At 51.4% G+C, this 14,062-nt stretch overlaps 1 protein-coding gene across 1 annotated transcript; it reads left to right on the top strand.

The window, feature by feature from the left end:
- Positions 1 to 751: 751 nt before the first annotated feature.
- On the top strand, positions 752 to 1,300 carry HRG_01612 (tc5 transposase DNA-binding domain-containing protein; the record flags this gene model as incomplete). The annotated part of the gene is made up of 1 exon (XM_044860083.1): positions 752 to 1,300. One exon carries the CDS (start codon positions 752 to 754, stop codon positions 1,298 to 1,300), a length of 549 nt encoding a protein of 182 aa, XP_044723716.1.
- Between the last annotated feature and the right edge of the window lie 12,762 nt (positions 1,301 to 14,062).

Here is a 14,062-nt window from a genome sequence, read left to right as displayed (position 1 = left end):
TGCAAAGGCCGACGGGGAAGTCGCCTTCTTTGCAGTTGACCGTGGCCCTAATGGCAAGATCTGGAGGATATTCTGGATATACTCTGACTGTCTTGCTGACTGGAAGCGTAACCCGGAACTCCTTATCATGGATAACACGTATCTTGTCAAGTTCGAGAGCTTCCTTAGATTTGTCTCGCATCAGCTTGAGGAATCGGATGGACCATTTCCACGCGTTGAGAGCTTCTGGGAGCTGCTGTAATTGGTCTGCCAATTGCGAATGATTGTCCTTGGGGTTGAGAGAGACTCTGTTGCGCTTCGGGCGGCGTTGCTGGACTGCGTCCGGTAGCCGGGGTGCATCATCTTCTTCAGCCGGGCGTGGCGAGCTTCTATCGTCAGCTTGCTTGACCGAGCTTCCTTCGTTGGTCGGTTTGGCCATTGTGTGGTCGGTTTGCTTGCCAGCTGACACTTGCGATAGTGATATACGATTACACGGGCTTTCGCAAAACTTCCTATCACCAAAGTCGTCACGAGCGAAAGACACCTTAATGCAACGGTATTGACCCTATAGCGTTATCACGAGGGTGAAGAAATGTTGGCTGCTAGCTGTCAAGGGTGTCGGTCGCACCACAAGGTTAGCTGGTTAGCAAGCCAAAGGATTGATGAGCTTTGGGATAACGTAATCCACCCCCTTCCCGGTCAGACCCCCTACTCGGTCAGAAAAATTCCCCACCGCCGCGACCCACACTTATGGCAAGACAAACCGAGCACAATGACGGCGACGGGAGACCAATTGGTTCCACGCGAAGAACGGGTCCTGCTCGCCGTCAGGGCCTATCAGCAGGGCCAATTCGAAAGTACCCGCAAGGCAGCGGCCGCATACGACGTCCCTCAATCGACAGTATCTGATCGGCTGCGCGGTGTCATTCGCCGACGCGACGCTCAGGTGAACAACCTAAAGTTGACGGCGACGGAAGAGACTGCCCTGGTACAATGGATCTTGTCGATGGACGAGCGAGGAATGCCGCCGACAGTGGCTTACACTCGTCGGATGGCCAACTTATTGCTTTCCGAGCGAGGCAAAGATCCTGTCGGGGAGAACTGGGTGCGGAAGTTTGTTGGCCGCCACGGCGAAATCAAGGCAAAGTACTCTCGCCGATACGATTATCAACGCGCCAAATGCGAAGACCCCCAAAAGATCCAAGGATGGTACGATCGAGTCGCGGCGACGAAACAGAAATGGGGGATTCTTGACGAGGATGTCTATAACTTTGATGAGACGGGGTTGTCACACATAGGATATCAGCCTCCAACAGTCTGACCCCCTATTCGCACAGTCCGTTTCCACATTTCCCCACAGAAACTTCTAGGAGGCATCATCAACGCATCAGTGGCTTCCAGATGATCTGATCAGATGCTTCCATTCACTACCATTCCCTTCCATTCTCATATTCAGGCAGTCTATAAAGATCTCGCCTCTTTCCCACCTTAGATAGCAGAATCAAGAGTCTTCCAGTCCCTGATCTTTATGCCCACTTGCTCATCCTCCGTGCGATAGTTATGAGCCCGGTCTGCCATTGACTGGGTATCTTATTCTCGTTCATTCCGCTGCGCAGAATAGCTTCCACAATGAGCTCAGCTCTAGATCTTGATGGCTCTTCCAAGGGCACCGTGCTCAACGGCCCTTGCGACTGGAAACAATGGATTTCTATCATCAAGAAATTCGCCACGTCCCACAGTCTTTGGGACTTTCTGGACCCTGCCGTCAAGGAGGGTAAGCCGGTTCTTCAGCAGCCAGTTGAACCAACATTCCGACAAATCAACCACGAAGCATCTGATCTCGTGGATCTGACCTCGGAGGAATTTCGCCGTCTCGAATTCCTCCACACCCAATACCGCTCGAAGCTTCAAGGGTATAGGGATCAAGTGAAGGCACTCGCCAGCCTTCAACAACACATCGTCAAGACCATCGGCAACTACTACAGCACCATTGCCGAGGAACACGACGTTGCAAAGCAACTTGCCTTGCTTCAGGCTCGTGTGGCCCCAACCGACTGGGCACTCGAGAGGAAGTTGTTCAGCGTTATCGTTCCACCCTTCAGTCGCCAAACAGGACCAAGATCGAAGCTTGGGTCACCCAATGGCAGAAAGTCCTCACTGAGGCAAAGCAATTAGGGCTTCCTGATGTCCAGGACCTTCGCCCTACCCAAGATTTCCTACAGGCTGTTTCGTCCATCAACGCCCCATTCACAGACTATTGGGTCAACAAAATGGAAGACGAGGCCGTATTCGGCAAGCCTGATTGGAAGACCGACTTCCCGGACGGCATTAAGATCAGTGAGATCTTTGAACGAGCTCACCGAATCAAGGCCGCCAACAACAGCAAAGGATCATTCGGAGCTGCCTTCCAAGGCAAGGAGAGAAATCGGAGAGGAAGAGGACAAGCCTAAGTGGTCTTCAAGCAAGAACGCTGATGGTGTTCCTATGTGTGTCTGCGGAGAATATCACCGCTTCGTAGATTGCTTCTATCTCATCAAATCAGCTCGGCCTGATGGCTGGACTCCTGATCAGAAGGTTGAGAAGAAGATCAAGGAAATCCTCGACTCCAATCCATGGGCAAAGAAGATGACGGAGAAAGCACAAGACTTCAAGAAGAAGGAAATGGAGAAATCGTCCGACTCCTCCGTTAAAGGCACAGCGTTTGCCGGTCTTCTACCAGCTCCTGACAACACACCGCCTCCTCAACACCTCCATCAACCAGTTTCTCGACGGGAAAGGCAGTCTACCCGCTGTATGACTCCTTTATCCTTGATTCCGGATCAGACACACACATTTGCAACAACCGATCCCGTTTTCTTGACTACACCGCCCTTGCAGAGCCAAAAGAGCTCTTTGCAGGCGATAGTCAACTTCAGATCCTTGGCTACGGCACAGTCCGTATGAAGCTTGAAGAAGGAGGACTTTTTCAGCTCAACGAAGTTGCCTTCGTGCCAAAATTCCACACCAACATCGCATCCCTCGACCGCTTTCTTGCGAAGGATACAACTGGAATCCACTATCTGGACGCGTCTCTAAAGACGATCAGATTATATTTCATACGAAACGCCGCTTTCGTCAACCGGTCATCGAGTTCAACCCGATTAAGGAGGACTCTCACGCCTCCAATTTCACATCTTCATCTGCACCTCGCACAGTGAAAACAGCAGATGCTACGCTTTGGCATAAGCGCCTAGGTCACTTGAACGCTCAAGCCTAGAGCATCTTGTTGAGAACACGACGGGTTCGAAGATCAAAGGCCCAGTTACCATCGATTGCACCGCGTGTTCCCTTGGGAAGGGAAAGAAGGTCGTCTCTCGCCGAACCCCTCAAAACCGAGGCCCCAGACCATTCTGGAGAATCTACGTTGATATCTTCAGTATGAACACCTCATTCAACGGCAAGGAAGCTGTTCTTCTTATCAAAGATGAATTTACAAGCATGATCTTCATCTACCTTCTGAATGACGCGACACAAGGGTCCGTTATGACTGCTTTGAGAAACCACGAGGCAATGGTTCAACGCCAATGGAATCTCAACATTTGCATTATCCACCGTGATAACGATCGTTCTCTTCAGAGTGCGTATGAGAGCTGGATCGAGGAAAGGGATTCAAGATGAACCTTCTGCCTTACACTCCCGCTCAAAACGGTTCTGCAGAGCGATCTGGGGGGGTAATATCTGCCCAGGCCAGAACAATGGGAATTGATGCCAATTTACCATCTGATCTTTGGCCAGAGACTTGGAAAGCTGCAGTGTTTTTGCACAACAGATCGCCCATGCAGAACCACAGCTTCCGAACGCCTTTCCAGCTGCTTCATCAGTGGCTGCGAGACAACAACAGAGACATAGGCTACCAGCAAGACCAGCCTGACATCACGTTTCTCAAGGCATACGGCTGCAGAGCCTATCCTTGACACCCCAGGCCCTTCAGAACAGACAGAAGAAGGACCTAAAGACCGACCCTCACACAGAAATCGGTTATCTCGTTGGATATGATTCCACGAACATTTTCAGGATCTGGATTCCGTCCACATCAGAAGTCCGAAGGGTCCGAGATGTGACCTTCAATGAAAGCATCTTCTATGACGGAAATGATCAGCCACCAGAACCTATCCCACAGCGCGTGGAAGTACAGCTTCCAGCCCACATCGAGGACGAGTCGGATTACGAGGAAATCCCCACTCAAATCGATGAACCTGAACCTGACCCCGTTGAGCAATCTCCTCAACCTCAGACCAAGGAGACGCCACCACGATTGTGGTACAGCCCGAACCATCTGATCATGAGGACTCGGATGATCAGGATGAGTTTCATGACATTCAGCACCCATATCCGACACCGGACCCCGGTCCGAGTGACTCAGCCACGGCGCTCAGCCCGCTCACCAAAGCTCTGCCAGGCCAGAAATTTGCTACTTTCGTCAAACAACTCGGTCTCGTCGATATCTCTACGTTGCTAGGGATCTAGTTTCTTTCTTCAGTTTGCACTGCCCACTAGCCAGCACAACCTGGGGGGGTATGTCACACATAGGATATCAGCCTCCAACAGTCTGACCCCCTATTCGCACAGTCCGTTTCCACATTTCCCCACAGAAACTTCTAGGAGGCATCATCAACGCATCAGTGGCTTCCAGATGATCTGATCAGATGCTTCCATTCACTACCATTCCCTTCCATTCTCATATTCAGGCAGTCTATAAAGATCTCGCCTCTTTCCCACCTTAGATAGCAGAATCAAGAGTCTTCCAGTCCCTGATCTTTATGCCCACTTGCTCATCCTCCGTGCGATAGGGGTTTCAAATGGGAGTCGCCACAACGGCGAGAGTCCTTACCCGGTCTGACCGGCGAGGTCGGGCAATACTCACGCAGCCTGGAAATCGCGAATGGGTTACTGTGATCGAGTCTATCAATTGCCAAGGTTGGGCTTTACCGGCGAAGGTTATCTTCCAGGGCAAGTTACACCAAGCAAGCTGGTACGAATCAGGAGTGCCCGATGACTGGCATATCGCCGTTAGTGAGAACGGCTGGACTTCCGACGACCTTGCTTTGAATTGGCTAAAGGAAGTCTTTGATCCGAATACACGGCGCCGTACGGTTGGTACGCATCGACTTCTTATTCTCGACGGGCACGGTAGCCACGTCACGCCGGAATTTGACAAGTACTGTACGGCCAATTCCATTGTGGTACTCCAAATGCCTGCACATTCCTCACATCTCTTGCAGCCCCTTGATGTCGGGTGCTTTTCGCCGTTGAAAACAATATATGGCCGGAAGGTTCAAGAGAAAATGCTCGCTGGGATCCATCATATCGACAAGCAGGACTTCCTTCCTATATACTTAGAGGCTCGCCGACAAGCACTTTCGCCGTCGAATATCCGAAGCGGATTTATGGCAACAGGCCTCTTTCCGTTCGACCCAAACAAGGTATTATCGCGGTTACAAGTTCAGGTTGACAAAGTTGGTAACGATCACGGCGACAAGAATACCCCAAGCCCCAACAAGAGCCTGGAAGCAGCCAAGACTCCGTATAACGTCAACCAGCTTATCACTCACGCCGAAAGCCTTCTTCAACGCCGGCCACAAAATCCAGACTCGCCAGTCTCACAATCTATCAACCAGCTTATCAAAGGATGTCAAATGGCCATGCATGGCGCCGCCCTCCTTGCCGACGAAAACCGGCAACTTCGGTCAGAAAACCAGCGGCGAAAGCAGAGAAAAGAAAAGCGCCGTGAATACATTGGCGACGGCGGTACTCTATCGGTTGCAGAGGGCACGGCTAGGATAAAGCGACGGAGAAGAAGAAGAAGAGCGGGTTAAGCGACGGAGAGTGGAGGAAGAGGAGAGGACCAAGCGCCGGCGAGAGAAGGACGAGCGGGCCAAGCGACGACAAGAAGAAGAAGAGCGGGCCGAGCGACGGCGACAAGAGAACGAGGAATGGTTCAAGCTACGGCGAGAAAGGAAGAGGAGCGGGTCAAGAAACAGAGAGCAAAGGAAGATGAGCGGGCCAAGCGACGGCGGGAAGAAGAGGAGCGGGTCCAACGACAGATAGAAGAGAAGCTAAGTGTCCCAAGACAGCGTGCACCACCACGGTGTAGTAAATGTAGGTCTTTTGAACACACTGCCCGTACGTGTAATAGATAGTCCTAAATCGAGTTACTTGTCTCTTGGAGTAAATATGTCGTGGTTATTGTGCTCGGTTTGTCTTGCCATAAGTGTGGGTCGCGGCGGTGGGGAATTTTTCTGACCGAGTAGGGGGTCTGACCGGGAAGGGGGTGGATTACGTTAAGCTCGTGGGGGGTGGTGAGCTTGGGTAAGCTCGTGGGGGCGACTTATGTAAGGGATTTTCCGATGATCTGCCGGATCTGGTGATCTGCCGGATTGCGGCGACTTCGCACGCTCAACATCAATCGACAATAGCTAAACAACAACGGTGCCAATTGACGTATCCTTTGATTTCCTGAATCATCAGAAGCAGTGAAAGTCTGGCATATATTTAGAACTTTTATCTAGGGGCAATGCGCTGCGGTGCTGACATCAAACCAAGCAACGGCCAAAATAGGATGCCGACAGATTGTGTAAGTCATTTCAGCCAATACAGCAAAAACAGAACATTATTGGCTTTCATCGTAGGCTTTAATCATGTGGGATTCTCCCATTCTATCCATAGTGCAGAACTTGGCTCAGGATACTGCAAAAATGGGGTTGGAAGGGCGAGCTGGATAACTTCATTCTACGCACCCGTAATGAGCCAGATTGAACGTGATTCGACGGTACAAGCATCTTCTGAAAAGAACCTATCTATGCATCTGAATGTAAGGTTTATTTTTAGCTTGAAATTCAGTGCGCGAGGCTCCGCTTTCACACCTGACAAGGAAAGACGTGCACGAAAATTGAGAAATTCGACACCCTACCCTAAAACACGTATAACATGGATGAAATGGGCTTTCTATTCCTTATGAGCATTTGAACGAACAGGGTATTCCTCTTATTATAAGAAAACAAGGCAAAATTGCTCGGCGTATTAAAAAATGGCAACCCATCCTCCCTTACGTTCAAGATGTGCGTCAGTCAAGAGATGGCATCGCTGCCCCATTTCTCATCCACCAAGACAAGCCAGCACAAACTCTGGACTTTTGGTTCGTGAAACGTGAATCAAGTCGTCAATAAATATTTTTAACACGTCAAAAACGAGGTGGACGAATCACAATATTGGAAATGAGCAGCTCACCGGTACGTTCGACCGGTTTACCAGGGTGAAAGCTCGAAACGGTTGTGCTTATCGCCTTTTGGTTCCCGATGGCCACTTAACCATTTTAGTATCGAATTTATGGAGTGGTGTGACCGGCACCGAGTGATCGTTGTGGTGTTTCCCCCTCAATCCATTCATCGGCTGCAACCCTTGATGTATCGTTATTCAGCCTCTCTCAACAGCGTATACGCATGATCTTATCCAGTACACAGACAAATCAAAAGGTTCATTGGATTGCTGAAATCGAAGATCTAGACTGTGTTTTGGAACGCATTTCAGGAAGTAGTCGAGAAGTCCTCTGTTGATGCTGGCCGCAACAGCCGAAGGCTGAGCAGCACCCTCAGGAGCCCTCAATATGAGTTTTAAGTGCTTGATATGAGAGTTAAAGTATGCAGAGAACAAGTAGTCACAAGAACCAGCGCAGGCAGACGGGAAAGGCTTAAAAGGTTGATCCTTTCTCCGGAACAGTTTCTAGGGCAACCGAGGGGTTTAGCTCTAAAATTGTGGTTCAACTTCGCAAAAAATGACAGTGAAAGGACTCCAAAAGAAAGGGAGGCTCTGAAGAAGGAGGCCCGAAAGCTTCAGCGACAGCAGAAGGCAGCGGAGCAAAAGCTCTCGCTCTAGAGAAGAGGAAGCAATGAGAGGCGGAAATTGGGAGAAAACGACGGATGACGGAGGCCGTGAAGCAAAATAAGGAGATAAATTGGCATTATTAACAAGAGCTGAAGATTTTGAAAGTGGAAAAGCCACAGAAAATGCAGAATGAGCGACGGGTGGCTTCTGAGGGTCGCGAGAGGAGTCAGGATGTTCACGCTGCAAAATTGTCACTCTTCCGTTCACACCAGAGCGGGCCATAGCATTGCAGGTACCAAACACACTATATAATAACGCAAATAATAAGGCAATGATAACTTCAAACGACATATCCTGTCCTCAAAGGCCCTCTTTAGCTGTTGATAGTGATCGGGAGGCAATGGGTGCATTTCGGGGACTTGCGCGATCGGAGAGTAACAGAAGACGACCTCGATGGCTGGATGACTTCAAAAAGATTGAGTGGCATCTTTGAGCATTATTAACTGCTCTTATAAGATTTTAGAACAATTCAAATAGTATTCGTGAAGTTATTCTCAGTTCTTTGCTGGAATGCAATGAGCCCAAAATCCGGCGAATCGCCAGATCCGGCAGATCACCGGAAAATCCCTTACATGGAAAGGCCTGCAATCGATAATCGGTATCGGCCCCACATTTATTGCAAGTATTGCAATACACCTTTCCATACTTGGTCCGTGCACGACGACAAAATGTCACTGAAGACACCTTCGACAAGATGGACAAATTCACACCATATGGTGAATTAAAAATACGAAGTAATTGATTGAGCTCAATGATAATGTCCAAAAGAGAGGGTAGGCAAATCTTACGTGTTTTGTTCCAAGACGAGGAGGAAATCAGACGGGAATTTGCACGAATTCTCACGCCACGGTCACGCCACCGCCCCTTCCCTCTTCAAGACATTGTTCTTCACCCAATGCTTCAACCAATTCTCCCTTTTCAATTTGGTCCGCATCCAATTGTGCCCTTTCCCAGGAGATCGTACGACGAGCCCTGAAAACACCCGTTCCGGCTCGTCGCTCATCGCTGGCATTGATAGGATGTCTATTGCCATTCGTGATAACTTCGGCCGTCGGTTCCTATGTCGCTCTTGAAGCCACCATGATAAAGCAGTTGTTGGCGCAATCTCATATGGATCACCTGAGATGTAATCTTCATACTCGTCTTGACTTGTAGGTCGAGCACAATTCTGCAGATTTCTTGAAATACGATCAAATGCATCAAGGCCATTGTCTTCTTCTTCGTCCAGTACATGATACGAAATTGTACCGTCGTTTGTATTTCGGTAAGAGTAGCAAAGGTCTTTGACCCGTTTGAAAGCAGTTTTATGCCACTTCTTCTAATTTGAGTGGATGTACGTCGTGCGATAGCTTGGATGAAGGACCAAAGAAGCGGCGTAATAGGGCGAATTCTCTTTATTGATAATTTCTTGGTCAAGGTAGCCTTTGAAGACACGGCCCAGATCCCACGCTTGCCCGTAGAGTTGATCAAATCCTTCGATGATGGACGGTTGAAGAGGAGATAAATTCTCTGCGACGTTGATGACATACTTTCTTGCCCTTAGGGTGTTTTCGAAAGCTGGCTGTGACAGAAGTACTGTAGGGATCATTCTGGGGACAATAAAGATAATATATGAGGCGGTTCCTGCCTTTGAACTCCGCTTCCCCTAACCCTTTTACTACCGGTACATTACTGCCAGATGAGCATGTTTTCATGATCCAAAAGCAGGTTTTTCTCTTGTCTTGGGAGATATAGACGCGAATGAATCCGAAGCAATGGATTCAGAATCGAAGAAACATAACTAACACAGGCTCAGAATCCATTGTCGCCAGGTGATAATGGTATGCTGTTTTGTTTTGTTTTTTGTATTGCGCCCGGAGGGTTCCCCCTATAGAGCCACTACGCTAAGCTATAAACCTTCTGTACATGGTCCCATCTCACCTAAAGCCCCACACTTCTTTTCATCTGTTTCCAGCCTCGATCGCTGTGACATGACAGGCCTGCTTGAAGGTCAGTTTCTCCAAGTGTTCAGCGTCCTACCTTCAGCGGCTGAAGCGCGGTCTGTCACGTGGAAGGCTGTTTAATGCTTGTGTGTCTTCGGTCTGTGGTTAGTTCGTCATCTGCTGGTCCATGTTGAGGCGTTTGGTTGCCAACGCGAACTGTACTGTCGCTCGTACAGCCTTCATATCCGGCTGCCACTTGTCATTGTCTGATGCTGCTTTGCCTCCCAGGAAGAACGATAGGTCCCCAATCTTGTCGCGTGTGTACCGAAGCATGATCTCTCGCTGTGATGTCCACCTATTGCATCGGAAAGGAAATGTTCCACTGTCTCTGCTGTCTGTCCGCACATGCACTCATCCGAATCCACAGCTCCTATCTTGTAAAGGTAATTGTTCAGTCGAGATTTGCCGGTGCGAAGTTGCCCCAGCACGCGTGCTTCTTTCTTTGTCAGTTCGTCATATAACTTTCGAGTGTGCCGACCGGGTAGCGCCTTGTCAATCTTTCTCGACCACTTCCCGACTCGTTCTGGAATTTGGTTGATCTGTCTCTGTCCGTTGAGCAGCAGTCGTAGCGTCGTTGACCTTGCTTTGAATGCCGCTGGTTCGGCAGCGCATTCGTCCCTGGTTGCTCTCTTCGCGGCTGCTTTAGCCAGCGGGCTCATCGTGAAGTCTTCGTGGGCGGGTACCCATCGAAGGGCAACGCTGCATCCTCTTCTCCGCAAAGTCTCGACGCATTCGTATATCTCGCGGATCGTACGTTGTCCTGACTGCTGTCGCGGCCGCGCAATGACTTGCAGGACGGACAGGTTGCTTGTCACGATTGTCATGCCTCCACGACGCAGACCAGCCGGTAAGCACTGCAATGTCATCGCAATCGCTGCGAGTCCTGCCGTGTAGGCGTTCTGCTCGTCGCTGGGTCCAACTGTAGCGGAGTAGCTGGCCAGTGCTTCGCCCGGGCTGTTGTGAGACGCGTCTCGAACAACGCCTCCCATTCCGACCAGGCCCTTTCGCTGTGAGCTGGACGTCGCGATGACGATGCCATCCAGTTCGTCAGGCTTCACCAACTCCACTTGGTCACGCTCTTGCGCTACGTGCAGTCGGTCGATCCACGGCGCCAGTGCGAACTCGTGGATGACTTCCAGGCGCTTTGTGTCTAGTCCTCCCATCGCCGAGGCGAGCTTCTGCATTGGCGAGGCATACCTCTTGTTCAACTTGAGCCTCAACGATGTCAGAGGATGCGTCTTCGGGAGCGTCCGCATCCTTATCCAGAATCTCGTTGCAGCTTGAGCGTGCCGTTCTCGGAATGGTTGCAGTCCGGCCTCGGCCTCGGCCACTGCCGTTGCGACTGTGCGGAACCCTCCTGTAACTGCCTGGGCTCCAATTCGCTGGGCCCTGTCAATCCACGACGCTTCTTTCGCCCCGCATGCGTGCGACCACACGTTGGAGTAATGGTATGCTGTGGGTTGGTGGTGAGGCTGATTTTGTGGATGTGCGGATTTGTAGCGGGGGTTCCAGGCCCACAGCCCCTGTAGGTAGCCCCCTGTAGGAACCCTTGTTAGTGGCGTGGTTCAGCCAATAGTATGGAAATACATGGATCCATATCCATACCTATTCCATGCCATTCATGGAAGGCCCCCTTTCCGCTCGGCCCCCTTTCCGCTCCCTGTGCCCGATTTTTAGTCTCCCTGTGCACCTTACCGTATTAGGTAGAAGCATCGCGAATCGGCCAAGACATGCATTTGTGTGTGCAACACACCAATTAGAAGGTAGTCACGGATTGTAGAGTCTTGCGTTGAACATTATGAACTTGAAGCTATTCGCACATTTCCTCCATATCTTCTAGCCGCATTACAAGCTCATACGGCTGCCGCATTGCGTGGCCTCTTTTCCGCCGTGGCGAGCGTTCCCCTTTCCTCTAACTGTAGCGTTACTTATCTGCGAAGCCGGGGCGGCATGAATCCTCCTTCCACTGATGTAAGGGTGCTAGAAAGAGGGTCGAGGACCCAAGGGTAAAGAGACGAGGGCGCTCGCGATGCCCCGTTGAGAACCTCCTTGACGCGGCGGCCGCGGCGGCTCGTGATATTCGAAGGCGGAGGTAGCCGCCGCATAAGTTGGGTGGCAGACTCTGAGCGCCGGAAAGTCTGCGGCTGCTGGTATGAGGTCGGTTGTGTAGGCGTTTGACGGATCACGATGTCGGCTTGTGGTGTTGACACCGACCACGAAGCTATAGCCGGCCCAATGCCAAGATAGTTGCCAATAGCCTCAAGCCGCGAAAGCACTGTCTGCAAGACTGGCTGCCGCTGTTGCTGTTGCCCGCGAGGCTGTGACTGTTGCGAAGCTGGTGGGGTAGCTGCTGCTGCCGCTGCTGACGAGGCCACAGGTGCAGTTACAGCGGCTGTTGCAACGGCTGCAGTCGTGGCCACAGGTGCAAAGGCTATGGCTCTGGCTGGTCTGCGGCGCCGGGCAATGACTCGAGGATCGCGAATTCGTCTGTATGGGTCTGTGACGGCAAGATCCTGCCGTAGAAGCCAGTGGCTGTCCCACAAGTTCAAGGGCAAGGGTCTTGTAGCTATAACTTTGCGGCTAGTCCTCCCTTGGACCTGGAGGTACGAGGCGATAATATGCTTGCAGGGCAGCCCGTATTGGGCAGTGAAGCTATTCCCACATTCCCCAAGTGGCCGCTCTTGTGGTTTGAGGAGGCCGGCCGAGGCGGCTAGTGCCTGTTTCTGTACAAGCTCGAGAGACCGATATGACGCCTTCTCGACGGCATCCTCATATAATGGTAGCCGGAACGGGTCGCGAGTCCGTCGTGATTCGCGCTCAACGGTCCGATCATGGTGTTCTCGTGAGGTTGAGGCTTGTAGTTGCAAGGCATGATATAATTCAAGCAGGTTCGACTGGCCGTTGCGAAGGAAGGTGCGAGAGCTTGAGTGAAGGGATTCACAAGGCGAGGTCGTTGTGTGGCCCCAGTTGCGGTAACGGCAGACCCAAGCGCGCGCCCATTGTGTTCGTACAGGCATCCAGATCTCTTCTACATACCTAAGAATAATGTGCTGGTCTGAGAAGGCGCCTTTGACGATGCCCCAGCGGCTGTTGAACTCGTCCTCGGTCGGGGCATACACTACGGACCGGAAGGCTGTTGTGAAGGCACAGGGGCCTCTTTTTCCGGCAGTGGCTCCGGTAGCTGCAGAGCGCCCGGGGTCTTCATCGTCTTGGGGCTCTTGCGGCGGGTCAAATGGGTCATCATCGTCATAGTCGCCAAGCCAGCGCTTCTTCGCGTTTGTAGTGATGTTCTTCATGATATGCCACGTACAGACCTGTAGCTGCGAGTCCGGGAAGGTAGCCGACAATGCAGCGCGCGCAGCAGCGTCATAGTCCGTGATGATAACGTGTGGGATAAAGGCATTGCCGTCAGCCTCGCCTCTTAGCCTTGCCTTTGACTGTAACCACTCGCGAAGCTGTATAAAACACCAGGTAAATGCGTTCGTGTCTTCGGAAGGGATTAAACAGAAAGCCACAGGGAAGATAGAGCCCAAGGCAGTGATTCCATTGATCTCTAGCAGCTTGAGGCCATATCTATTCGTGTTGTTCGTTACGTCGGCCATCATGAGGTGTGAATGTTGTGCCCAAAGCCGCAAGGCAGGGTCAAGGCCCACAATCTGGTAGAAGAAGCGATCCTCATCGTCAAGTAGCTCTTTATGGAAGGCACCTTCCTCGTCGAGCCTGGCAATAAGCGCTTGTGTGGATGTATGTGCCCCAAGCTCCCGGAGACGAAGCCGGGCACAGATATTCGCGATGTCCTGCTCTGTTGCAAGTAGCCGCGGGTTCTTAGCCCGAAGAGCAAGAAGGATCTGCCGCGCCGTTAAGCCAGCATCGCGAGATAAATCTTTAACCTGCTGGAGTTGATGTGGATGAAGGCGCCGGTATTCTGGGAAGGCGCCGGCCCTATTGGCCTCATGGTTGTGCCTTGGGCACATCACAGAGACTCGCCAGAGGCCTCCTCTAGCTTCAGGCGCACAACCTTGACTCTAAACGGGCAGGAAGTCCGCCTAGTGCCAGTCTTCCGGAGTCCTAACGAGGCTGACTTGTATTCACGGCCGCCGCATGCGCATACGATGTCGTAACGGCGTGGGAGCCCATGTTCGTAGTTGCTTGGCTTGAACTTAACTATGGCGTAGCCTTGG

The sequence above is a fragment of the Hirsutella rhossiliensis genome, assembly GCF_020360975.1.
Source record: "Hirsutella rhossiliensis strain HR02 chromosome Unknown scaffold00002, whole genome shotgun sequence".
Taxonomy (NCBI): domain Eukaryota; kingdom Fungi; phylum Ascomycota; class Sordariomycetes; order Hypocreales; family Ophiocordycipitaceae; genus Hirsutella; species Hirsutella rhossiliensis.
The sequence above is the reverse complement of the archived record's forward strand: the minus strand, read 5'-3'. Positions and strand labels throughout refer to the sequence as shown.